This window comes from Thunnus thynnus, chromosome 15, assembly GCF_963924715.1.
Source record: "Thunnus thynnus chromosome 15, fThuThy2.1, whole genome shotgun sequence".
NCBI classification, from domain to species: Eukaryota; Metazoa; Chordata; class Actinopteri; order Scombriformes; family Scombridae; genus Thunnus; species Thunnus thynnus.
In genome coordinates, this window is record NC_089531.1 from 7,079,929 (window position 1) to 7,107,674 (window position 27,746).

The following is a 27,746-nucleotide window of genomic DNA, read 5'->3' on the forward strand; positions in this document are numbered from 1 at the left end:
ACGTCGTGAGGAGGATCACACATGCAGATGCCCTGAGGCCAGGTCAGCATTAGTTGAATCTGTTTCCCATCCCTTAATGTTTGGGTGCCAATAGCTTAGACTCAGCTATAAATGTAAAACCTCGACAACTTAAAGGTCTGAGCTCAGCTTCACTAAAAGCATCTTTGCTGTTGTTGGATTAGAATCATGTATCTGCCAAATATTTAAAAGTATTTTTGAAAAGAATCATTTTGCGTTTAATTCGATTTCATGGACACAATGCTCAAATACTCCAAACTTAAATGACTATATACAGTATTTCTTTGGATTCAAGTAAGGAAAATACCTTCAGCTATAAATAAAAATGATAAAAATACCACTAATCTACTTGTTAAACTGCAGTTTTAAGGACAAATTGACTCACAAGAATGAGCCGTATTTTGTAGAAATCATGGAGAGAAGTTGAAGATTTCATGTTTAAGCTCAGTTCAACAACTCTTCTGATTTAGTTTTAATGTTTTCATTCATTTTAAGGCTTCTTGAAACACATAGAAAAAGTACAATGACTAGGCTTTTTTACTTTTGAGAGAGAAAAAGAAAAACACACATTTGCAGTTTTATGTTTCTTCCTGTAAAATGTTTTGTCCTGTGAAGCTGTGCACAGTTTAACACTCTGGTAAATGTTTACACTCTGAGCCACTACATTATGTATTCAAATCAAACAAACGTCACTTATGTTCAGAATGTGATCCTCATGTTGTCTTTGTGTCTGTGTGTGCTTTATTGTTTGTTAGTACCTTTTTTATTTCCTGTGGAACAGTTTGACTTGGGATCCCAGTGACTGTGAAATGTTTTGGAGAAATAAAAAGGCATTTGTAGGAAAAAAAAAACCCATTTGTACTGTTTGTTGTTATTAATGGACAGTTTTTAGCGCATCTGTAAACACTCACCACTTTTTATAATAACCACAAATGGAGCAAGAGTTGCAACGAGAAGGCAAACATCAATATCTTTCCCATCTCACAGAACGGTCATATTTCAGTCATAACTGAATAGTTCACAGCAGGGCTGCAATTACGGGATATTTGAGATATTTTGATTATTTTTACAGTTAAGAAAATATATAATTATAAAATAGGGAAAATAGTGAAAAATCAAAAATTTCCCTGAGTCCAGGGTGAAACCTGCAAGTTGCTTGTTTTGGCAGACCAACCCTCATAACAGGGATGAATGTTTTGTTTTTTTGTTTGACAAATGGATAAAAACAATTAATTGATTATCAAAGTTGCTATTGATTCATATCCTATTTTATTCTAATGTTCTATCAACTACTCAGTAAACTTGTTGAAAAATTGTTTCAACACTATTTCACTGATTTCATGCAGGAAATTACAGTAATCCTGGAGCTGAATGTAATATTGTATTTATATTTGGTGTATTCAGTTATCCTTGTATCTCTTATCCTGATACATGTTCAGATGAACGCATACGATTCTACACTGTAAAATTTTTTTTTATTGTACTATTTTACAGTTTTTTTGTTTTTTCTACATTAAGTGTAAATGCCATAGAAACACAGTAAATTACTTTTATTAAAAATATTCACCATAAAATAAAGGCTGTAATCTGTAAATGAATATAATGGAATATTATAGTTTTTTTTTTAAACAAGATTATTGAATTACTTAATGGTCTTGAATGTTAAATTACATTGAATTCTATGTAAAAATACAAAAAAATACACATCCTATTACTGAACGTAAAATTAGGGCAACTTTCTGTTTTTTTACAGCAAAACTTTAAAGTTAATGTAAAAAATGTTTTTTTTACTCAAAAAAAATATTCTATTACATTTTCCTTTTTCTAATTTACTGATCTGTCCACTTTTCTTTGTTCTTATTGTGTGGGAGGTAATCCTACAGGCAAAGCTTAAAAATGGAAGAGTAACTATGTAAAGCATACAGTAATGGACTGTATGTAAGTATACTCTGTATTCCACATAAATAAAATTATTTAGGAAACAAAAAACTATTGTATGTCAAAGATTTCCACTTGCGTTATTGAAAAAGATCAATTTCTGAAAAACAAGTTAGTTGGGTGGAGGGTTCATCTGTATCATAGTTATTATATAAATTAATCAGAAAATAAATTAAAAGACCAAAATATGACTCATAACCATATGAGGTTATCATGTAGAAATATAGTCAACCCTAATTTTATGGTACAAAAAGTAATTTTAAAAGTTATCGTATACTTAAGTTAAATTCTCATTTAATATTTACCAATACCCCCTGCCCCCCAAAAAGTTTAAAGCATGCTGAACATACTAACAATGTACTTAACCTATTGATTATATATAATTAGTGAAATTACAAATATACTGAAATACACTTTCATGCACTTGACTGTATGATTTTGAGACACCATTAAGTTATAATTAAGTCCCCATCTACTTTGAGTAGTATGTTGTACATTTTGCTCTTTAGGGTAAAAGTCTTTAAGTACGCCACTTGTGAAAAGTGTTTATATTGTTCGAGTTCATCACGATGTTACGATGGTAGAAGCTCAGTGGTTGATGACTGTCAGTCATTGGCGATGGACGATGGCATCGCCCATCAGCCCAACCCTACCGTATACTCAGAACATCACCCTGGGTGTTCTCAGTGTCATCTATAACATCTTTCTCAATTCATTGTTTTTGGAAAAGCTCCAGACGTTATTAGATGACATCACAAATTTGAATTTTAGCAAAATAATTTTTGGATTTGGGAGAGATTTGTTCATGTTCACTAACATTTTGAACCATCTTAGAGCATGGGATGGGACGGGACATTGTACTGACACAATGTACAAAACTGTTTTTGCTTCCATTGATGTCTGTTGAAGTAATCTGAATGAGGAAAAAATAAATACATTCTAGTTAAGTATTCTGTTTGAGCTCTTATTGGGTTGATCAGCTTCAGACCCACGTTATAATTCAATATGGCTGTTCATTGGTTTATTAATTCTGAAACTTTAAGGATAACACTGTAAAAATAGTGAATTACTTTGTAAAGCAAGCAGTAAAAGGTAATTTTATGATATATTCTGGTTATTAAACATCTTGAAATCTCATACATCTCAAATGAGGATCTGCATTGCATGGATTGCACAATATTGTAAAATGTCAGTTGAAAAATGTATATGTTTATTCAGTGTAAAAGAAGTTGACATAAAGGTACTTTTACATAGACCTTCTGGTTTTTGTACATTCAGAACCCCATACATTAATGTGAAATGTCTGTAGATATATTGGATAGTTGCTTTTAAATACTATCAAATAATGTTTATATGAAATAAACCCCATACATTAATGGGAAAAGCCTATAAATGCATTGGATAGTTGCTTGTAATTACTGTCAAATAATGTTAATGTAAAGTTATGTTTTTGTAAACTATTATCACATGATCTTATTTTTTTGTACAGTATCAAACCAACGTTTACCAGGGATTTACTGTAAATAGATTGGATAATCACATAAAATAAAAGCCCAAAGCTCTCAAGATACTGTTAATGGGTGTTAAAAGAGAGTAATTTGAATGTAATTTTACATAATTTTTCTGTGTTTTACATCCAGAAATCTATTCTTTGATGAGGAGTTCTTGTGGATGGATTGGATAATTTACCAAAGATTACTGTATGAAAACAAGAGTCCTAATTACCTAATTAGGTAATTTTAAGGTAGTTCTGCAATCTTTTTCATTTTTTGTGCAGATTTATACATTTGTTTAACATTCTAGCAATGTCTTACAATGAGATTTTATTTTTATTTTACAATGGTTGGACTGTAAAAATGCAGACAATGTCCAAAGTAAATATCCGTATTTTTAAAATAAATATTTGTAGAATAACTAAAGGTTTTTCACTGTTATTTGACGGTAAGTGTTTGGCAACTTTTGCTGCCAGACATTTTACCATTTTTTGTACGATTTTTTTTTTTACAGTGTGGTTTATTGGCTTATCCACCTGTCCCCAGTTTGAACTTTGCATATCTCTCTCTCTCTCTCTCTCTCTCTCTCTCTCTCTCTCTCTCTCTCTCTCTCTCTCTCTCTCTCTCCCTCTCTCTCTTTCTCTCTCTCTCTCCCTCTCTCATACGCGCGCGCGCACACACACACACACACACACACACACACACACCGTGTAACACTAACGTACTTTGATAGAGAGTCTCAGTCATTTTATGTCAAGTCTACGTAATTAGGTCTATACGACTCATTAAATGGAATTAAAACTGAAAAAGGATCTGCAAGTGAGTGTATTATATCAGTGGTGTGAGTGTATGTGTGTGTTGGGGGGGAGGGGTGGGGGTCCATAATTGCAGTAAGTACATAAATAACACTCATTATATTGAAATGAAATTGTGAATCATGAGCTCAGATAGCGCCCGCATCACGGGAGCTGATGGGGTGAAGGCTGGTCATTCAGCACCACGGACAGCGGCAGCGGCAGGGGCGGAGAGAAGGAAATCAGGACCCTGGACAGCGACAGTAACGCTACAAAGGGAGAAGGACGGGTCAGAAGATTAAAACCCCTTGGACAAAGGTAGCTAACAAACTTGTACAAACTTTAATAAATTATTTATTTTAGATTGTTCACTACTAGCAATTACTACGTTACAGTATGGATCGACTGAACTGCCTATGCATGGAACTTAATGTTAATTGTTTACAGGTGGTTTAAGGTGATAAGAGTAGCAGATTTACCTCGAAATTATTTTTGAAACAATGTGGCCTTGTATATGTTGGATCCTAGAAAAAAATACAACTGACAAAAGGTTGTTTTGAATTTATGTTTACATTGGAATTTCTGTTAATATATTAGACATCACATGGCTATAATGGTGTCATATTTTGTCATTAGAGGAGGTTGCATTTGTTGGAGCGCTGCCCCTTTAAGACTACGTTTTGGGATGAAGTTCAGACGAAGTTCTGGGAAAACAAGTATGTGTGTGTTGTAGCTTGACAAAAAAGACAGTCTTTGTAGGCCGGAAGTTTTGTTTTGAACATTCTTTGTAACTGAACCCAGCCTTAAATAAAAATTGTCACAAGAAAATGGACAGAAGACCTCGTCCGTTTTAAGGGTGCAACATATACAAACTACACTATAAAGATTTTCATTTTCGGTGAGTGTTGATGCAACTGCAGCATTAGCTAGGCGTGGTAGCTAATTAACGTTAGCTCGTTTATTTTGTAGAAAACTCCTTCTCCGGCTGACTTTTTAATGTTGTCAGCTGACTGGTATTAAAAAGGGTCTTGAATATACATTTAATGGCTACAAACATGATGTATATGTTAATTTAGTGCTACTTTAGATCGTACTGATGCAAAAAAAGATTTTCCCTGCTAAAGAAAAAAAAAGAAGTAGCCAACAACTCAGAACTGATAATGAAATAACTTTTAGATCAAAGGACAAGTTCACAATTTTTCAAGTCTGTGTTTAAACAACAGTCAGGAGCCAAAATCAACATTGAAACAAGCTTATAAAGCTTATATAAGCTTATATTAGCAGTCTAAATTAGTCATATCAAGTGGATCCCTGCCACATTTCTTTTTAATCCCTCTGTGTTTTTTGTGAGCTGCGGTGGAAGTATAGTAACAAAAAGAGGAACTTTGACCCTAAAAAGACTAATGTTGAAGGATATCTACTTGATTTGGCTCATTTGAACGACTGAAGCTTCATATTAGCTTCAGATAAACATTTAAATACATTTTTGCACAGAAGGAGGACTGTCCTCCATCACTTACATTGTAAGTGCATTATGAAGGGTTCTTCTAATGGTCAGTATGAACAGGAGGAATCATTACAGCAAGAAAAACATGTTTCAATGCTCGTTTGTTGTTTTAAGACTTAAAATTGTGAACTCGTCTTTTAACATCACAAACGTGGCGTCTAAGAGTGAAAAGCTGGAGGAGGAATCCCCATGCGGCCTTTTTTGAGCAGATGAGTGGACATCAGGTTTGAGAAATCGTGCATGTGTAACGGTCACCTGAGGTTAAACTGCGGAGAGGCTGCTTTGTGGCTCCGAGCCAGATATGACGGAGTTTACCGATGCTTCCCGAGTATCGCCGATCTCTATTGGTCCACAAACCCGACATCAACCGAAGCTCTCCATCAACTCCCGATCCCATTGAAGTCTGTTGTTGTCGGGGGTTGGGGGTGAGGGGCTGGACTAAATTTATGAAATAGAGAAGAAAAAAAAAAGAGGCGATATCCAGAAAACCATCACTCCTGAGCCCCTCCCTGTCCAGTGATTTTCGGCTTCAAGGCTTGACAAAGGTAATTACCATCATCCAATTATGATTACATATCACAACTATTGGTCTTTTTTTTGGCAGTACTTCGTTATACCAGGGATGTAATGGGTTAAATTATGCAGTTTTTCCTTCTCTGTTTTGAGTATTTGCTTGTATTGAGCGGTCCCGTACGACAGAAACGGCTGATTTAGGGCGTGTAACCAACAGCAACGCAGCGGAGCCGCGCAGCATGGCAGTAATTACAGGCATCTTCACACAAGAACAAAACAATTAACGGTTCCCAGACATGTTACAGAACGGCTAAACTTTCTGTTGTTGCCTGGGGGGAAACGATAAGATTCAGAGTATTCAGGCAGGAATCCAAGCGTTTGCTTAGACGAGACATTATTTAATCAGGTATCTGTGCACCGAATGGCCTCATTTCTTCTGCCAATTTGACGTTCATTCTGTAAAATCTCTAGTAATTCTTCTGCTGTCTTGGACTCAGTGAAGATTAACACATTAATCTCACTCTGATGCTTGTACACGAATCACCAAGTGGTTTTTAAAACATGGTGCACTAATAATTGTGCGTCTGTTGCCCCAGACTGTGGTGCATTATCATGTCCTGTGTGCGGAATATACCCGTCTGAATCTAGAGGTATTTTCTAGACCATCCCAGTTACGCAATGCACTTGGGGACTACTGCACATATTAGAGCCGCTGACTAAGTGTTTGTCACATTGAAGAGTCATTTACAGTGTGTCGTGTGAATGACTACGACGAGGAATGAGAGGACAGTCCTCCTGATAATCTGATGTCAAATAAAAAGAAAAACATATGAGTCACCAAACTATGGTGTTAGATGGAGGAATTATCATCTGATATATCATTTGTTTTGAAACAGCTGCATATCTTTGCTTCATCTTCAGCTAAACCTGCAGATTGGAGGCTTCCTCTGTGATCTGTGAGGAAACAAAGTAGCACAAGAGACAGAGAGAGAGAGATAGAGAGAGGGAGAGATGAAAGGCTTTATTCACAGACATAAAAATGAATGATATTATGCACAGACTCAAGCATAAGAGCGTCTGACTGTGGTGATTATATCTAACCACAACCTCTCTTTCATTCTTCATTCATTCTCTCCCTCTTATGTCCTCCATCCTTCCATCTTGGAAATCCCTGTAACGGGACAACCCCCATTCATGACACACCCTTAGCTGCACCAGCAGCTGCTCCTGGCTTTATTGGATGCGTACAGGGTGAGGAGGAGGAGGAGGAGGAGGAAGGGGAGTGGGGGTGGGTGGGAGGGGGTGTAGAAGAGGAAAGTGCTGGGGGCAAGCCAGTCCAGAGAAGGGACCCACTTTTAAGGTTGCACTCATGTCGGTATCTTTTGATTGAAGGTGCTAGTATCTTGAGTATCTTGGATATGTAGGCACATGGAGACTGCAACAAAATTTTTTAACATTAAAGGACACTTATACTTTAAATGAAATAAGCAGCAATAGTAGAGAGAGCTGCAGTGGTCCAGGATATCATCAAACCAATGAATCACTCTGACTGACCTTAAATGTATCAGTTAAGGATAATTAAAGAGTATTGTGGAGAAAAACAGAAGAGAATGCATTTTGAGGCAGAAGTGTTTCAGAAGAGATAAAAGAAGAGTCGGGAAGGAAGAGAAAGAGAGAAGCAGAAAGATGAGACAGAGAGACAATACTGTAACTAGAGGAGGATGAAGGCGTGATGCTACCGCCCGCTCGACTTGTGTGGGAGAGATGAAGGGGGGAAAAAAAAAAAAGGCTCTTAAGTCTGTCAGTCAGGATGGATGTCAGGCTGATGAGATCACCCTGAAAGATGTAACCCTCCGTGCCTCTCACCGCGAGGAGGCTGCTGGATGTGTCACACGCACAACAGTAAATGCCGCGCCTCATGCTGTTCGATTGATCTAATTGGTCACAAAGGGAGACAGGAGAGCGGCGACCCCATAGAGAGCCTGACTTTTAAAACGTACAGCTCGCCTTCAGCTAAAGAACAGCGGTTACGTCTGTGTCTCAGGTTCTTTAGCTGATGCTTTTGTCCAGGACACTCCATGATGTAAAAGTATCCTTTATAAAAATTCACCTTTTAATTACAGCGTCCCCCTCCTGAGGCAGCTTGTATAATGTCTATAAATGCCTGGCAAAATACATCAAACTCAAACCGGTTGTGTCTGAAATATGTCTGAGAAATGTGTCTCTGAGAATGTTTTTGTGTTTTATTCATAGTGGCCTCCATTATCACAGCAGGATTTTTCTTTTTGGGCTGTGAGGTTTCAAGGAGTCATCCATCTAGTGGGCGAGAAAAGGCCTCTAGTTGGCCTTATTTAGCCTTCTTCCAGCGCTTTGTGTTGCGTTTGACTGCACGTCATCGGAAACATTTTTCATGTGTCAGTTCTTGAATGTATGTGCGTGCGTGTGCGCGCCTTGAGAATGACACACGGTATGACCTTTATATAATCGACAGCGACCTTTCATTTTCTCGCCAGATGTATAGTTCTCTCCATCCATGAATCAAACCTGTGATTTGTGCCCTCGCAGCACGCCGGCACAAGCGCTCACACGTGCAATAAGCTAATGGCTCTGTAGAACATTAAAGTGTGACCATTCATCTTGCTTCATAGGGCACCGATTAGAAAATATGCTATGATTACTGTGTTCGGCTAAAGGACTAAGAGCCTCTTGAGCAATTTTTCTGCCCACTTTAATGCTAGGTCGTCATTTTGAAGTCACTTTACATTTGTTGACGTGCGAAGGGAAAGTAGATGGGCTTTCTTCTTTTCTTTTCTTTTTTTTCTTTTGAATAGCGCTCTGATCCCTCATCTGAGGAAGCTGGCAGAAACTCGATGGCTTTTTATTGTTCTCTTTCATAGGGTCTAAAGATGCAGCGATTTGCTATATTCCTTAATGGTGCAGTCAATACAAACAGGAAAATTACTCATAATTCCCAATATGGTGCAGAACTCTGAAACAAGCTTCACACTTTCTAACTTTTTGCAAACTGGGAATCTGTAATACAGCATATACTAAGCTCAAAGTGATCTTGTGGTCTTGTTACAGGCCTTTGATGGTCAGTAAGTCTGCAGATCTACATTACTCCATCACCCCTTTAGTCCGTGATTGTCCGTGCATTTTTTTCCCTTCCTTAATTGCTCAACTTGTTGGTTTCTTGAAGTAATGTTAGCCATCCCATTAGCGCTGTTGTTGTTGAGAATGCGGTGAGGTCGGAAATGACTTGGATTGCTTGTCGTTCACTATGTGTCAGCCTAATTGTGGGTGCAGTTTCGATGCAGTGGAGTTGTGCTGTAGAAGAATATGGATCCTGTCAATGTTAAGAGAGAACAGATGGGTGAGTAGAGAACGTAGCATCTGCTATTATTTTCACACACCCACTGGCAGTTATTTAAAGGATATTTTGAGATTTTTTTTTTCAGGTCCATAAAAAAACTCATATGCCTTTTGTAAGTTGAAAGAGTTCAATATGTTCACTCCTGATCTCCATACAGGCCTTGAACTGACACCTACCTAATAATCACTACACTGTTAGAGATGGGGGACAAAATTCACAATGCTAATACGCCAAAGCTAATATGACGCTTCAGCTGTTACAATTAGCCAATAAGGCAATCATGTATATTTATTACCAGAGCTTTGTCTGAACAACAAACCTACAACCTACATGGCACTGTCCAGGTAAACTCTGAACTTCAGTATGTGTTTTTAAACAGAAAAGGACTGTGGTGAATGATTACAGCAACTAGCGACTCTCTCATAACACATATGTGCATGTGAGTATTGTATTAACATAAAAAATGTGAACCTATCCTTTAACTTCTGTGGCAGAGAAAAGCAAAAATGATCTACTTGGAAAATGACTACTGGAAAACATAAAATAGAGAAATTTTACATGCAGATGCCATTCTTGTGGCAAGTGGTCATTTGTTGTGGTCCTGTTGTTGTTTTGGGGATCTGAACGTCCTTCTCACTTAGTTCAGAGCTACTTGAGTCTGACTTGTCCCGGCCTTGGCGTCCTTTGAAAAGTTTATTTGCAATGCTGTTTTCTTTGCTAATTCTCTTTTTTGTTGTTTCTTTACGTGTCTCTCCCTCTATCCATATATCTAATTATCCTTATAATTTAATTTATATAATTAACCTCATTATCTCTGTGCTACTACCGCTTAATCTAGTCCAGCGCTGTATCCTTCCCCCCTTCTTCCTTCCTCATGTCTCTCTCTGGTTTGTGGTCATGTGTTGTGAGCGGAGAGCCGATTCACTCGTCGCACCGCAGGAGACATGAAGAGCTGCTATTCGGCTCAACGCACAAAGTGATGCTTCCCTCTCCCTCTAAGACACTTAATCTATACAACTTGGCTTAATAGTATATTTTACTTTATAGCAGCACTGTAGATGTTTGTGTCAAGGAGCATAAGCAGTGCTATTTCTTATCTTGTGAAAGAGCTAATTTGTGAAATGCTATTGGTGCAGAGCAGGAGGGGGCACACTTCTCTTAGACTTGAGGATCCAGATTGAAGCTGGCATACATTTACCTCGCAGAGGTGTTTTACAAATAAGCACTTAAACCAAATTCCTTTAATGATGATGTTTACCTTTTTAAACATAAAGATTCATGTCAAATGAATTATAATATCTTCATGTGAGTGCCATAAAGACATGGCAGATATCTCTCTTTTTTTTTTTTTTAGAAACTTAATTATGCTATAAAAACATCTTTATTTGGTGTGTGGGTTTCTTTTTTTCAGAGACCAACTCTTCAAGATGAAAGTAATCAGCGCTGCAGTGCTTAGCGCCCTGTTCTGCACTGGTAAGCACAAACGTAATCAGTCACTTGGGATTGGGTTGGATAAATGAATGGCTGAAACAGACCTCCTACAAAACCGAATTTGTTTCAACTGAATGATCAGCAGAGATCCTATGAAAACCACACCAAAGAAACGTAACTTATCGTGTGATCTATTTAATTTGCGCTTATTTGCTTTCCTTTCTTTTCTTATGAGTCGTCAGCTTGTATTTACATCTGGTCTATTTTTAGCTGTCATTATGTAGGGCATTTACATTTCAAAAGTTGTTTGGTTTTGCAGTTAGAACAAAGGAACCGTGGCTTATTTAGAGATCTTTGCACATATCAGTAGGCAACTAAAAAAAGATGCATTTTAAAATAACCTCTCTATTTTTTTCTTTCACAGTTGTGTCAGCATCTTTGAAAGGTAAAATAGCATGCTTGTTTGGATTGTAATGCATGACCAGGAATGTTTTTCGAGAATTAATAGATTATATGCAGTGATGAGAGGTTCACTGGTTCAAATCAGAGGGGATATTTGGGAAGACGAAGGCTTTCTTTTAACCTAAAAACATTTGGATCGTCCCTCCAGTCAAAGAAGAACACAGGACGGCCTTTTTCGGTGAGGACATTCACATCGACGTCCCGTCCGGCAACGTCGGAGAGGTTGTGTTTAAATCCAGGATCAATAAGTCCTCTAACGTGGTTCTGCTACAAGCGGGCCAAGTGGTGAACCCACGCGGCAGCCTCAATACTCTGGGCCACTTGGTTCTGGAGGATGTACAGGAGGAGGACGAGGGCATGTACATCATCAAGAACACCAACAACACCAACGCAGAGAAGCACCTCATCCTCGTTGTTAGAGGTACGCATTCTTATCCAGAGGTAGGGAGAGTGTTAGAAAGTGTTTCCCAACTCAAAGTCCGACTCGGAGCTGTTGGTTGCTTGTTGGTGAATAGAATTACATCTCTGACGTACGGAGGGAGAGAAACAAGATGCACAAGTTGATGTTGCCAATGGAGACACACAACACATTCTGTACAGTCTCAAAACACAACTGTGGAATGAATTACACATCTATTTTATCATCATTTTTGATTTTTTTTAAGTGTACTATATGAACAATGGCAATAATCTCTTTTTTCTGTCCTCATTGAAAATCAGATTTTTTTGGACGCTATGAGCATGATATGTGACATCACAACTAGTTTGGAAGCCAATTCTGGTCTAGTATTCAACTTACACAAGTGTTATGTGGAGACAGTGTACATACACTTGAATGGACTTTACAGTGAAGTAGGAGACACTTTGTGTCCAGCAGTTAAATTACTGAAATGAAATATTTGAATATTTGCATATTCATAGATTAGGGAGAAGGTGTAAGGATGCCATTTTAGGGATTTGAAGTAGTAATTATTATTACTTTTTTTGTGTGAAAAGAACAAGTCAGACATATATTATTGTGTCAAATATATTATTTGTCTTAATACTTGTCTGGGGGGGGAACTCTGCTCAATAAAGAACAGAGCTGTTTTGTTCACAATGATTTTCAAAACACCAAGACAATGTTACAGCCTCTGTCTCAAAGATCCTGCTTTTACCTTTATTTCCTCTCCTTTTATGATCAGACTGTGCTGTGGAGCAGGTGGTCAAGTATGGAGACCCCTACTACATTCACCTCAACCACGTTGAAGGCCCGATCACCCTGGAGTTCAGGTACAGTCGGCGAAAATGCGACAAGCAAGGAATCAAAAGTGATTCGGTTATATGTAATCAACCAAACCACAATCAGCGATGTCACAACAGGTGTTCTCAATCAGCAGTTAAAGGCAAAACAACTGCTGAGACATCACTGATTGGGTTGTTAGTTTGGAACTGATTGATTATATTTTAATTTGGGTAATATCAATTCAATTGTATTCTTTTATTTACCACGTTAAGGCCCAGTCTCGTCCAGCAGACCAATCAGTCTGACATACAGCATGCTACAGAGCCTCCAGCTGTGGTGCTGTACAACCAGACGGCGGTGACAGCAGAGGAATATGTGGGACGTCTTAGCGTTTCAGAGAAACGGGTGACACTGCACGCTGTCAGGATGGCAGACGAGGGGAGCTTCACAGTGCTGGACCGCGAGGGCAAAGTCAGGAGGAGGAACTGTCTGAATATCAGAGGTGAAGAGAGATTTGTGCTTCGCTGTATCCTCCCAGGTTTAGTTGATTGATCCATCCATCAGTCCCGTTTGGACATACATGCTGGTTTTATGTGTGAATGTATCTGATTTTTAAGTGTAGCGTTGATGTGCGTACGGTACTTGCGTAAATTTGTCTAAATTGCTGAGCCAGGTCTTTGATATAACCCTATATATCCCATTAAGTATGACTTTGCCTTCATGGTAAACCTCTGTTGGGGTTTTTGTGCAGTTTCTATTTTCTTCTCACATTGCATTGTCTGCATTATTTCACTCTTGTGTCTTGCAAAAATACTAAACCTAATGCCTTGAGCTCCAAAAAGGTCACAAGTTTTTGTTTTATCGACTCAAAATGAAGTTAAAGTTGCCTGCAACGATATTGGGCCATTGCAGCAGTAAAGAATAAGATGTAGATAAAAATATATCAAAAACAGATTTAAATGGCTTTCTTATGCTAAAAAAGAACACTTGCCTCGAAACACAACTGAAGGCCGAGTTACCACATCAAAAGTATGTATAGCTGTTGAAAAACCTGCCAACTTAATGGTAAAATCAAAATGCTAACATGCTCACAATGAGAACATGCTGATGTTCAGCAGGTAATGTTTACTATGTTCACCATCTTGGTTTAGTGTGACAGCATGCTAACTTAGCTAATTAGCGCTAACCACAAAGTGTAGTTGAAGCAGATGGGAAGTAGTTTTGCTGGTATTTGGTCATTGACCTGATTTTTGACCTGGTAATGGTGCTAGATGAAAAGTCAGGGGATCACCAAAGTTCATTAAAATTCATCCTGAGGGGAACATCAATTTCTGTACCAAATGGCATTTCATTTGTTTGTGCATTTTTCTAGATGTTTATACAATTAACTGCTAGCATCTTCAGCTATTAGCTTTTTACTTTCACAGTTAAAGAAAGAAAGAATGTTTTTGCTACAATGAGAAATCAGGGTTTCAAAATGAAAAAAGGTAAAAAAAAAAAAAAAAAAGGGATCATACAAATTTCTCCAGACAAGCTAATTTGTATTACTATCTATTCACATACATATTTCTCCATTTGGTTCTTCACAGAGCACCAGATCTTCATGCACCTCTCCCATGGAGAAAACTTGAAGATTAAACTCTACCTGCACCATTCCAATGTCAACGTTGTCTACAGGCCCAAATCAGACAATCAGGACCGGGTCATCGTAGACCAGGGGGTTCTGATGACACCACTGGACCCTCTGCTGGAGGGCAGGCTGACAGTGGAGGGGTCCGAGCTCATCATGAAGAAGGTCCACGTTGCTGACACTGGTGTCTTCAAAGTATCAGACCTGGCTGGGTTTCCTGTGGCTCATGTCTACATAGAGGTAGAAGGTAAGAGACTCATGAGTGCCTATACCACCTGATATTGACCATTATCTTTCACATCTGTAGCCTAGCAACCTACCTAGGCTACACAAATCACTTGTTCTACTGAACAAACATAAATTGTTATGACTTTTTTGTCATTTATATTATCTTTGAGTATCTGAAAGAGCCTCCAATCAACTGTTGATCATGTTTATTGAAAGAGTTTACATCATTGCTATAGCATCATGCTAGTCAGAGTCAAGCAATTCAAAGTCATTCTCTGTGTACAGTAACTAAAGCATATGGGCAAATATTCAGAACTTTTCTCAAGCAAGTAAGAGTATCAGTGGACAAAGGTCAGAAACATGAGTTACTGTTGATTTTACCCACAGGAAGAGATGGAGATAAATTGCTTTTATGATTTACCTCTTTTATGGAGCTATGTGAACTTAGTCACTTAACTTTTGTGTGAAAGATGGTCATAAATATTGATAATGAAGCTGATATGGTAACAGTGTGTCATAGATCACTTTCTACCTGTACCTGCACAGCTAAAGAGGAAAAAAGACCATATATAGGCATTGAAATAATGCATTCAGACAAAAAAAACTATGATTAATATGTTTATCTACCTTTCTATCTTTACCTAGACAACAATCAGTATTTGTGTGCAAGTTAACATGCTAATTAAAACGAGATTCATTTTTCAATACAAAAGGCAGAGATGGAAAATGAGTAGCTAGACAGCAAAGGCGGCATATGCCTAATAGAGGCCTTCCCCAGTTTGAATTGACATAGCTGCAGTCTCAAAAGCCTTATTATTTCTCTTTCTGGTTCTTTCTGCTCTCCTGTCCTCATCTCGCTCTTAGCTTATAAGCTGCCTGCCCTGACTGTAGCCATCCTCTCCATGCTGGGCCTGATCGCCTTCATGCTGCTGGTGTGCCTGCTGTCCTGTCTGTATAAAGTACATAAAAGAAACGAGAAGAACAAGAAACTCATGCTCATTGCTCAGCAGGCCGGCAAGGGAGAAGGCGAGGCTTTCAGACAGGTAACACATACCTACCGCATTACTATCACTCTTCATTGAGGAATACAGTAGGGCTCCTGTGGTGACAGCGTTCTTATGGAACAGTGCGCATTAAGCAAATTTAATACTTGTCATGTGGTAAGACTGAGGTGTGTGTTTGTGTGTGTGGAAGGGATGAAAAGGTGGAGGAGGGTTCTGTTCCTGCTGTGGGAGTCAGGATGGTCAGCTGGTCAACTAGCTCCCCTACAGTTCTGGATCTGGCTAATGCAGTCACAGCCAAATTAGAAAAAAATAAACATGGCTGACGATGACTGAGGGAAAAATAATATTTCTATTGCTGCTCTCTGGGTCCCTTTTTTTCATGTTTATCGTACATGAACCCTCCAGAGACGTGAGAATGTCTGTCATATCTGCTGTTTGTGAACTAGTCATTATCAGGAGCTACTGTTAGTGATCTAAACATTTCAGCTTATCCTCCTGCTTAAGTCAATGTAAATCACTTTAGTTAAGAGCAGCAACCAAAGCTCAAAGTAGTAGTGTGAATGTCAAACAAAAGAGGAAATAGATTTATTCCATGTCAAAGTAACTGCTGCCAATCAAAAGATTCTGATTAGTTACCCTGTTGCCTGCAAATTTGTTTAAATATTAGTTTATATTTGTAAAAGATCTAAGCAGAAACCATTCTTTATATAAGTCCATAAGTGTGGAAGCCACATCGAGCCATTTTCACACATTTTCTCACTCTAAAATGTTACAGTCTTCATTTTTAAATAAGTGTAAGCACAAGATGCAACCTCCAGCCTGGCAGCAAGAGGTGCTATTTTCAAGGCTTTATCATTACACAGCGGAGAGCTGACTGGAAATGAGGAGGCAGAAAGAGAAGAGGATGACATGCAACAAATGTAAATAGCCGGACGTGAGCCGAGCATTACACAGTCAATGTCTTCGACCTCTAGGATGACATTAGATTATTTTGGTACCAGCTCCTGTAATTGCAGTGTGTTTGCACAGGAAACTAATAATAAGTTCATAAATGAAAATGCTTTTTATCCTTTCTGGTAAAAAAAAAAAATCATTACTTGATTTTTGAACACTAAATGTTTATAGAACATAGAGTACGCTGTGTTGTCACAGTCAGCATCCACCAAATGTCTGAAAAACATACATCTGTTAGTTTCCATAATCGTATGTTTTATTGTAATGTTTTAGATCCAGTGTCTTTTTAAAATTATTCACAGAATTAGTTTGAAAAAGCCTTTCGAGGTGCCGTCATTATCATGCTATCATGCTTAAGTGTCAATTTTGACTAAAACTCTTCAATCATGAATTAATTCTGAAGGCTTTCAAAGCTTAAAACGTTTGATTGTTTTCCAATAGGCCTCGTGCAATCTTTGCTCTCCTTATATCCACCTGCTCGATACTGGCTGATTAACTGACTGACTGGATGATTTAGAGGAGTTGACAGTTAACCCGTCCTCTCCCCAGCATTCCCAGCAGGCTATTTGTTAACTAACTGAATTTATGGACCATTTAAAAACTCATTATAAACAGACGACTTATCCATTAAAAACACCTAAACACCAGGCTCAGAAACTGATTGCACTGCGGAGGGATAATAGTCTAATATGAGGACTAAAAGGTATAAGAAATGTCCAGATCAGTTGTATGAGTGCTTAATAAAACATGCTGATTTCTTGTATAAGCCACAATATAATGTCCACAATATTTAATGTATCTGAAATATAGCAGGTCCAGTCCGACTTATCACCAAAGACAATCAAAATTCAAGATTTTGTCATACTTCTGTTTTGACCCTGCTATCAAATATCTTTTTAATATCGGTGGGACTGTTTTACTGATGGTTATTTTAGAACAGAACCCTTAAATTAAAACTACATGACGTTTCAATAACTCAAAAAATGAAAGATCGACTGAATCATTGGATCATTTGAAATAACTGACAGTCAACTCATCCTCCGCAGTAAATTTATGGACCAATTAAACATCCACTGCAGACGTATGACTCACTCATTGTAAACAACTCAGCAAACGCAGCAGAGACTGATTATTTCGCAGAGATCATTAGATCATACCAAGCGTTTAGTCAATATGTCATATTACTCACTTAGAATATTAATGTCTTAATTGAGTTCACAGTTGTTTTGAGATGGGAGAATTATAAATGTTCTAGGTTTTAGATCAGAACTGGTCTAAATGTGTTTTCACCCAGTTAAAATCCAGCTGTATTTGTAAAGTTGCTCCACATATCAGTCACTCATTTATCAAATCGCACCTTCTTACTCTGAACTCGCTATAGACTGATACTGATCAATTCTTTGTATTTGTCTGTGATGTCAAATCGATATTACTTATGTTTGTCTCTGTTCTCTCTTTTTCTCTGTCACTGTGTGTTTGCAATGTCACCTTACATTCAGAGTTTACACCTCATGCTTTATAGACACATGTTCAGGTATTTGTGCAGCACAGCTGGCACTGCTACATGATAAACGACAAAACGTTTTGACGTGTCACATTAGGGAAAGCACAGGTGTAAATAATCAAATTAATGACGACTGAATTCCATTTAGATGTTTCAGTTTCGGGGTCCTGGTGCTGTCACACTGTCATGGTTTACTGGGACACCTGAATATCATGTTAATTAGAAACACTTGTGCTTTTCCTGCTATGACAACTCAAAACGTCTGCTGTGAAAAAGGTCTGCAGTCCTTATTTTTAGAGTTGTCATTTTGAGTTTGCATCACATTTGGGTGGGTATTTCTACTCAGTGCACTGGCATAGCACAACAAAGCCAAAAAAAAAAAAAAAAAGATAACACACAGCTGGCTTTGTAATGTAAATGTAGGTAGGTGGGGTATTTTTAAGCTACCATTAATTTTAATTTCCATTCATCTTTTATTCCTACTCCTACTCTTGTTCAGTGATGCGTGGTATGTTTTGTATGAAAGTATGTTGTAATCATGTTTTAATGATGTGCATCACGGTTGAGTATCAAGTGTCGAGTAAAAATTAAAATGCTCACAGTGGAACCGAGGCCTTTATGTGCTCAGAGCTGGATGTCTGTCCTTGGCGGCCCAGCTAACGCTGTTGCCTTTGCGTCGCACTGTTTCTCCCTCTTACTTTAAGGAGCCTCAAACGGAGCCTCTTCTTGGTGAGAGAATTGTGTTCTGGCCTCTTTGTTTCTGCTCTCTCTTCATGTCTAGAGAAATCTACTGCTTTTGTTGCAAATAAGTTCTTTGATCAACCAAGATCATTGGTGACAGTTTCAGAAATGTGTGTTCAGTATTTTGTAAATTGCGTTGCTTTTGAATGGATGAAAGCAATTTAAAAAATTGAGCACAGGCACACTAAATAAATCCTGGACACTGAGGAGAAACTGCTATCAATCTTAATGAACAAGCAGAAGTTGATCGAAGGCCTAATTTGACAAAAAGTCAATGAATTACCTTAAGTCGATTTGGCACCACGACTTGGGACAAACTGCCTCCGGGATCCTGACAGACTGAGCTGACTGAGCTATGCTTGAGTATCCATTTTTTATGTAAAATTTGAAGTATATATTAGTTATTTTTTGTATTATGTGGTGTAGGATCAAATAGCTCCAAATTTTTCTACAGTGCCACATAAAAAAATCTGTCTAAAAACATATGGTATGCTTTGAAAATGATTGGCAGTAGTGTGTTTGTTTTGCAGTTAAGGGGCTAAAACATGCAAAAACACCAGTATGGACCTTTTTAAAAGAAAACTGGTTTGCTTTCTTCCTTGAAATAAAGATCAATAGCAATGTTAAAGCTCAGGGAAAAGACAAAGGAGGCCAATTGTAGGTCAGTTGATCTGTCTTATAGGATTATAGGTACAGTTTTGACCCAGGTCAGGGTGCACACTGCAGGAACATCCATTTTAACAAGTCATTTAATCCTACATTTACTTCTAAAGTCTTACATTTCTTAAAACAAGTGGAACATTTCAGCTGATGGCTGAGAACTGTTTCTTGGATCCTTTCCAGACCAGAAAAATGAGGCCACTTCTTTTTCACTTGATTTAAGAAGATTTGATTTTGGAAATTCATTATAGAGACTAAATGACCTGTTGAAATGGTTTATATATCTTCTTCATTGGTGTGTGTAACTGCAGCTGAGCGATGGTATTGGAGAAAGTGACGCTAACATCATGTGTGTGACTTTTCCTTTCATTTGTGAAATATTTATGCCACCCTTTCCTCCGCTCTCTACTTCCTCTCTTTCTTTTCTTGCTGATAAACAACTCAAACCAGACCAGCACTGCAGTTACTCATAAACAATTTAGTTGATAACTGCAGACAACATAGCTTCACTGCTGTAATTTACATACAGTATTAAGTGATTCAGCTAGTTAAAAGCACACACAAATGCACATATTTTTTTTACTTCAGTGTTTTATTTGTGACGGTCTACAAGGTAAATATCCTATGTGTATGTGTGAGTATTAGTGCTGGCTTTGTGTGTGTGTATTTTGATTCTGTGTGTAATATATGTGGTAAGGGCGTTATTGATTAGCCTTCATGAGTAAACCTTTCATGATCTTGATTTATTTGAGCCGATTTCTAGAGAATCACTGCACAATCGACTACTTGTCCACAAAGTGTGTGCGTGTGTGTGTGCTGTGTCAGTGTTTTACCGTTTGTCTGTGTTTGTTTGCATTAGATGTTATGTTCTGTGTTCATATTGTAGTTTTCAAGTGATCCAAAGCAATAGATTAAAATGTGACATGATAGAGACACACTCCCCCTATGGCATGCAGTTTTTATATTTACTTCCAAATATCACAAGTCACCAAAAAATAGATACGATTACTAATTTTAATGACTAATTACTATTTTTCCAGCTACTATTTGTTAATTTTATATAAGTGATTTTTTTAAGCACTAGTCATACATTTGGCTGGTGAATTTTCTTGCTTGCAACCATTTAATGAGCATGTACATATTACTAACTGACTTGTTTACAGTCGGTTAATGCTTTTGAGTTACTCACAAGTAGCTTCTTTAATGATTTTTTAAAAAAATTCTTGTGACTATTTCACTAGTACTAGTAGCAAAGAAATAGTGACTGGTAGCATTTCAATGCCAAGTTATCAGTACTTTTGGATTTATCACAACACACACACATTAAAATAAGATTAAAGTAACCTTTTATAAGTACTAGTGCTTCTTAAAGGGGACATATCATGCTTTTTGTGATTTTTCTGCTTTTCTTATACTGTTGAGATGTTGGATGTTAAACATGGTCAAAGGTCTAGAACTTAAATAAAAATGCTCCCTGCAAGTCAAAAACCAGGGCTTCAGCCTGCCCATATGATTTGTTTACAATGTTATCACCACTTCCTCCTCGTGATGATGTCAGATTGATCGCACATGCCCATAATCAGCTGTCCGTTCCCTAGTCTTTGTTGTTAAAGTTGTTCCACCGGTTGTTGGTGTTGTCCACTCACATATTTCAGATCAGATTGGGGCTCAAACATGTACAGATGTTTTTGAGAAGTTTATATTCAAGTAAAGAAGAAGAAAAAGGAGTGAAATCCTACTACTACTATTTGTTTATGTAGCCTCCATGATTTAGGCTCTACTGTAAATGATAACCAGTAGAGCTGCAGAATATAAATATAGACCTGGAAATGTGCATGATACGTCCCCTTTAATAATTACTAGTGAAAACAAAACATGGCCAGTAAAAATTAAAGGTCCAGTGTGTAGAATTTAGTGGCATCTAGTGGAACAGACTTCGCAGAAATGGAATATAATATTCATAACTATGTTTTAATCAGTGTATAATCACATGAAAATCAGAATAGTTGTGTTTTCATGACCTTAGAATGAGACCTTTATATCTACATCCTCTTCCACGGAGGACGCCATGTTGCATCGCCATGTTTCTACAGTAGCCCAGAACGGACAAACCAAACACACTGGCTCTAGAGAGGACCTTTTGCATTTTTCATGTTCATGTTTCATGGCCACCGTAGGTTCTCCTATGGTGGAAGGGGATGGGGGGGGTATTCAGTTCATTGCAATCTGCAGCCTCACCACTAGATGCCACTAAATCCCACACACTGGTCCTTTAAATCATTCAACTGGTAACCCTTTTACTTAATAGTAAAACTACCAGAAGAACAGTCATTATGGATAAGAATCAAATTTTTAATGACTATGGAGCAATATTGAGTAAATGTTTAAACTGCAGGACATAACCCCCCACACTAATGTCTCTCACTCTCTGTATGTTTCTGTGTGTTCGTCAGTATTGTTCGGGTTTGTGTATCACTGTACGTTTCTGTATATGCTTATGCAGCAATATATGTATATATGTAAATACTTATAATGTGTGTATATATTACATGTCATGTGCGTACGGGAGCTTAATGTGTGCGTATGTGTGTTTGTGTATTGACAGTGGAGGTTGAGATGACAGCAGTTGCCCTTGATGCCGGTCGCTTCTGATGTGTTATGGATTTCCTCGTAGGTCTGAGAACACAGAAAACATGTGTGAGAGGATGTCAGCGGCCTCTCGGGACTTAACCCGAGAGACCAACATGAAGCTCAAGTCAATCACACCTCTCCATCTGACTCCGTCTCTCTCTGCCTCACTGTTTTTCTCATCTTACTCATTCACTTCCTCCTATCTTACTTTCACTCTACCTCTCTCATTCTCTCACTTTTAAATCCCTTGTGTCTCACTTTTTGGCACTTATCTTTCTAACACTCCCTGTCACTCAATTGCCACTTGTGTCGCTTCGCTCACACTTGTCTTGCCACCTTCTCTTCCTCTCACTTTCCCTCTTTCTTTCTCACTTATCACTCCTTCTATCCCTCACCTCTCTCCCCCTCCAAGAGATGATCCACTGTAGTGCCTCATGCAAACTCATTATTATTTATTTTTGTTGCAAAGACTGTGTTCTTACTTTTACTTTCTCTTTTAGTGCGTTATCTCTAATATGCAAACTGTAGGCAGCAGGAAGCCTTTGATGGGTATTTTTGTGGTGGTAGATGGATTTTAAAGATTAAATACCAATATATATCTCCAATTATCTGTGATTCCTGCAGTTCACAACAGAACATTATGTTTTGTATTATATTTTGTCAATTTTACCCCCTACAAAAAAGAGAGCTGTCTTTAATTTTTAAATACCTTGTAAGTCAACTTATTTATTGTAGAGCTGCTTTTATGCATCACAAAATGTGTTATGCTTAAGCGTTGGGGCACCAGAGTGAATGATCTGCTGCTGAGAACACAGTAGGATTCGGTGTCTATGCTCTCATCACTTGGCTAAACGACAAACATGACAATTTCACAAAAAAATGTTTCACTCTGTCTTTCTTTTTCTCGTCTCTCTCCCTAGCTACTTCACTTCTTCTCTCACCCTCATTCTCTCGAACCTGCCTCTATCCCCTTCTCGTTTCGCTTCTTCTTCTCCTCAATTTATCATTTTTCTTCCCTTATGCTGTCTTTCCCGCGCCTCAAAGGAGAACCAACATTTTTTTGAAAGACTACAGCCCTTTTCGGCTCTGTTTCCTCTCAACCTCCGTGAGACCACCGTGACACAAATAACCCCCCCCCCCCACATGTCTCTCATTCATGTCACACGTGTCCTCTTCAGTATCTTACATGTGTATTTAAGAGCTTCCTGTGCAGTTACATGTGCCTAGTGTGTGTCCTTATCCTTTCTACCAGTGTCTGTGTATTTTTGATGACTAATTGTGAGCAAAAGTGCATTTTTATAGCCATATTTTGACATTTCTTCTGTGTGTGTGTGTGTGTGTGTGTGTGTGTGTGTGTGTTTGTTTGCGTGTCTATGTGTGTGTGTGAACGGGTCTGCAGGTGGTCCATGAGGCTTACACCAGGTTCACTGAGGAATCTCTCATGCAGTCTGTGTCTGATAAGCCTACGGAGAGCACAGAGGTCACCATCAAGGTCAGTGGTACGATCGAGAAGCTGTTTTCCACAACAGAGACCTTAAATGAGTTAAAATATATGATCAATGTAACACATGATATAATGAAAAAACAAAACATAATGTCAAAATGCCAAGGTTTCATTTTAATACAGTAAATCTGACATATATTGATCCTCAATGGAGTACAAGCAAATAATGTTAAACCTGATTACAAAACACTCATGTACTGTCAGGAAAGTTATCCTTCAAAGTAATATATCAATAAAAAACTGGGTGAGGGGGGGAAATCATTAACTCTCCTAGTGCCTGAGATTGCTTGGCAGAAACTACCTACTATATAATGTCAGGTCAGTGCCAAGTGTAATTAAAAGGCAATCAACCTCACACACCGCACAGAGCAGCGGAACAGATTAGATTAAAGTTTAAAGGATGGATCTTTTGTGAGACTGAACAAGACGAGCAGAGAAACTAAAGTGGTCAAGGTTCAGAGAGTTCTTTGGTTATTTGATTGTAGCCTCTGCAGACGTCACACGCAGTCTGACGTTGGAAGATGAGCATAAAAGTGAAAGTAAAGTAGTTTCCCTGTAAGTGTGAATTTGTTGATTTGTGGGTTAAACAAAGGCTAAGCATGTAGACTAAACTTGGCTAAATTTGGTTGAAAAGTGTCAAGGTTACATGTTACCATTGTTCCAGCAGCATTACATCCCTGTTTTTATTATGTTAAATATAGTGATTGAAATGCTGTTTAAACAACAGTTATATCTAACCAAGACATTTACTTTTTAAAAAAAAGTTTAGCCTAGTTTTATTCTTGACACGTCTTTTATCCTGCAAATGACCACATGTATGCTTACTGGGTTACTTCAACACATGTTATCAGTCTAGCCGGTAATCCCAGGAACAACAGCTACAACAACTGCTTTACTTTCACAGGGAATGTATGACTTTATTAGGTTATGTCCTGTTATTTTATCCATTCAGTCTAAATAATTAAATGTAGTCTCCATATTTAATGGAGGAAGGCAGGTGTAGCCTCTCATCCATAACCTACATTTTACTATAACTTCCGTACAAATGTGATTTATTAGTCTTTTAACAAACTTATATCGATTCTTGTGGCGTATTTGCATTTCCATCTCCACAATGCTCAGTCATGTTGTCTGCATGCAACAAAGAAAATAAGAATTGGTGCCTACCAGGGAGTGGAAGGTAAAACTATAAATATGGTCCTAGAAACATGTTCATAAATTATTCAAGTTGCTTTTTCACTGACCTGAATTTTTACCACTTCTTTTTCCTACCCTTCCTCCACTGTCCACCAACCCCCCCCCCCTCCTCCTCCATCTCTTCCGCTCTGTTGGGGGAAATCTTTTTTATGCTCCTCTCACACTGTTATTCTATCCTTCCCTCAACTTTCTTACCGCTCCCCTTTTTTTACTTTTACTGGTTTCAATTAATTTCTTATCCTTTTTCATTTAACTATCGCCCCCCTTTACTCTCTCTGCCCTGCTCTTTCCCTCTCATTTTACTTCTTTTTGTCATCACTCCCTGCCTTGTGTTTCTTTATCTACTTTCCCCCCCTTGCCTTTCATCTCCTCTCCCCTCCTCCCTCCTTCCGTTTAGGGCCTCGAGGTGTCAAAACCGGGCCGCTACCAGGCTCTCAACTCAGACTCCAACTTCCTGGAGATGAGTGACTCCGGGGTGGAGTTCACCAGCTCTGGCCTCCCTCTAGACAGCGACACCGATGCTGCAATGACCTACGCCTCCCACAAGCCCCTCCTGAACGCGGTATCCCCGACAGCTGTGACCGAAGGAGTTCACTCTGACAGCCTGGAGGCCACCATGGTCCCCGACGGCAACCTCACCGCCAGCCGAACCCCTGACTCCGCCATGAGTGCCAGCCCCGCCTCCAATCCTCGCTCTTTAGCTGCTGGCACCCCGGACGGCAGCCTGCACGGTGCTGCGTCACCGGGAACGGCCTCCAGGGGCACCGCTGGATCAGATTCAGCCAAGACAGAGGGAGGGGATGAGAGCGGAGAAGCTGGGCAGAAAGAGGAATCAGCTCAGAGCACCTGAGAGGATCCCCAGGGCAATATTTTTTTTTAGCTTGTCTCCTTATACAGTAATTACATCCACAACAATCTGGCAACAATCAGGAACCTTATCATATTCAACTCCCACCAAGTCCTTGATCACCGCATTTGAAACAACATCACAGAAAAAAAATTCACGCTTGGATCCGGATGTCAGTGTAGCCTAGAAGAAAATATTAAATGGGCAGCTGCACAAAATGCACAATACAAAGTTTTCTGCACTATGCATTGAAACATGAGATGCAAAAGAGTAACCCCAAGCTCTATCAAAAGAAGAACAAAGCAATTCTGTGCATATGGAAAATGCATGCATTTAAATTAAACATTACAGTAGATAACAGTTCAGATCAATGGGAAAACGCTGAGTAGAGTAGACTGACTGCATGCAAGCTTCATCGGGCCACGAAAGCACAGGCTCAAAAAGAAGCTATGATGATGTGAAAAGGGTAAAACACTCTCAGCACTTTTAGGAAAACACCTAAATGGGATCAAAATGATTTTAGCTCCTGTCGAAAGTTGTCAAAAAAAATTACAGGAGTTAGACAGTTTGACAGTCGGAGTCAGTACGCTCTGAGGAATGAGGCATTATTTTCTAAGACCAAGGCTACCAACAACAAAAGTAAAGAGCTTCTCCCCTATTGAGGCAAATTTCAATGTGCTGCCTCTGACAGCACTTTTGTCTGCTCTCACGGCATCAGACAAACACTGCGATGATTGCATTTCATTCCACCCACACACAGACTCTATTATTAACAGTATAAGCATGTCAAAAAGCGTCTCCGCCTCTCAGACAGAAGCGCTTGACTCAGCACTTGTTCACCTTTCCATAGGAAAACCCTCCTCGATGTCTTTATTTCTGAAAAAAAAAAAACCTGCAAACTGAAACAAGCTCAGAAGATTGAATAGCCCCACTCCAATGGGAGCGCCGGCGGTTGTTTTCCTCTCTCTCTCTCATATCTTAGACGTCAAATCTCTGCCACATCTGACGGCATCATCTAAAGAAACCTGTCGAAATGTCCACCTCGTTTCACTCACACTAATGATGAATGCCAGAGAAAACACCCACAAAAACAACAGCTAACTGTAGAACCGATCCTCATTTTCTTTTCTTTTTTTTTTTCGTCCTCACTGGAGTTGTCACAAGCCTTGTCAGAGAAAAAAAAATAAATTCAGAGAATACTGTGGAACACCTCTGGGACTTCTTGGAACAATTGCCAAGAACGTAATTGGATTCTTGGTCTCTTTGCAGCCAGACCAAATTCACGGACACCAGGAGTGAGGAGCAGTGGTAAGAGACGGCAGAGCTGGAACAGGGTACTATTCGGGGAACAGATAAATGACTTGCATGATTTAAAGCCTCCTATTTTCATCTCGGCCCCCATCCATCTGACAGAGCTCTCTGATTATTGTAGCCCAGTTGTTTGCCAAAATGAAGTGACTGGAAAGACGCAGTGGGATCAATCTGCAATAACGACGCTGCCTACACCCCCAACGGATGAGACTGAATAACAGTGATTATGAGGTGTGTCTGTATGTGTGTGTGTGTGTGATTGTGTGTGTTGGGAGGGGGGAGTTTCGTACAAAGCAACCAACAATGTTAGACATTCAGCGTACTGCATGGAGACATTATTCCATTCAGCTCATGAAAAATAGGAAATGAAAAAGAGGAGGAGATTCTCAGAGTATAAAAATCCTAAATTAATGGTTTAACAGACATCAATAGGTCATATATTTGCTGCTGGTGCTGTATGAATCCAAACCCACCGTTTTACTACTATTGACGGTATTGTGTCTCGTTCGATATCTCCTCAACCGTCGAAGTAAGGAAGGTCAAATGTTTACACATATTTCAGTTCAAATGTATTAAACTGTTCAAGGGCATTCAGCTCCTAATAACTTGTAGTTCATATTGCTGATTTTTTTTTTACTGCAAAAGCATGTATGAGAAACCTAAAATATCACATAGTCAGGTAGCTTCTAAATGACATCCTTCTAAAATCTGTAGTCCTACATTTTAAGCTTAAGTTTTTATAGGTGACCAGATTAGCAGTGGTTCATTTAATTACACACTG

The 27,746-nt window shown here is 38.7% G+C and overlaps 1 protein-coding gene across 2 annotated transcripts; it reads left to right on the top strand.

The window, feature by feature from the left end:
* The first annotated feature begins 4,962 nt into the window (after nt 1–4,962).
* On the top strand, nt 4,963–26,863 carry LOC137198376 (uncharacterized). Of its 2 annotated transcripts, none has more exons than XM_067612162.1 (10): nt 4,963–5,141; nt 11,048–11,109; nt 11,492–11,512; nt 11,678–11,950; nt 12,714–12,801; nt 13,027–13,256; nt 14,344–14,631; nt 15,477–15,655; nt 23,506–23,598; nt 25,205–26,863. In XM_067612162.1, exons 2-10 carry the CDS (start codon nt 11,064–11,066, stop codon nt 25,655–25,657), a joined length of 1,671 nt encoding a protein of 556 aa, XP_067468263.1. In that variant the 5' UTR covers nt 4,963–5,141; nt 11,048–11,063; the 3' UTR covers nt 25,658–26,863. The 2 variants fall into 2 exon arrangements, with proteins under 2 accessions (XP_067468263.1, XP_067468264.1); XM_067612163.1 differs by lacking the exon at nt 4,963–5,141 and adding an exon at nt 5,224–6,295.
* The last annotated feature ends 883 nt before the right edge of the window (nt 26,864–27,746 follow it).

Coding starts and splice junctions, on each gene's coding strand:
- LOC137198376 (XM_067612162.1), top strand. CDS start 11,064: ATGAAAGTAATCAGCGCTGCAGTGCTTAGCGCCCTGTTCTGCACTG. Junction 11,513..11,677: donor TGTGTCAGCATCTTTGAAAG/GTAAAATAGCAT, acceptor TCGTCCCTCCAG/TCAAAGAAGAACACAGGACG. Junction 12,802..13,026: donor CCGATCACCCTGGAGTTCAG/GTACAGTCGGCG, acceptor TACCACGTTAAG/GCCCAGTCTCGTCCAGCAGA.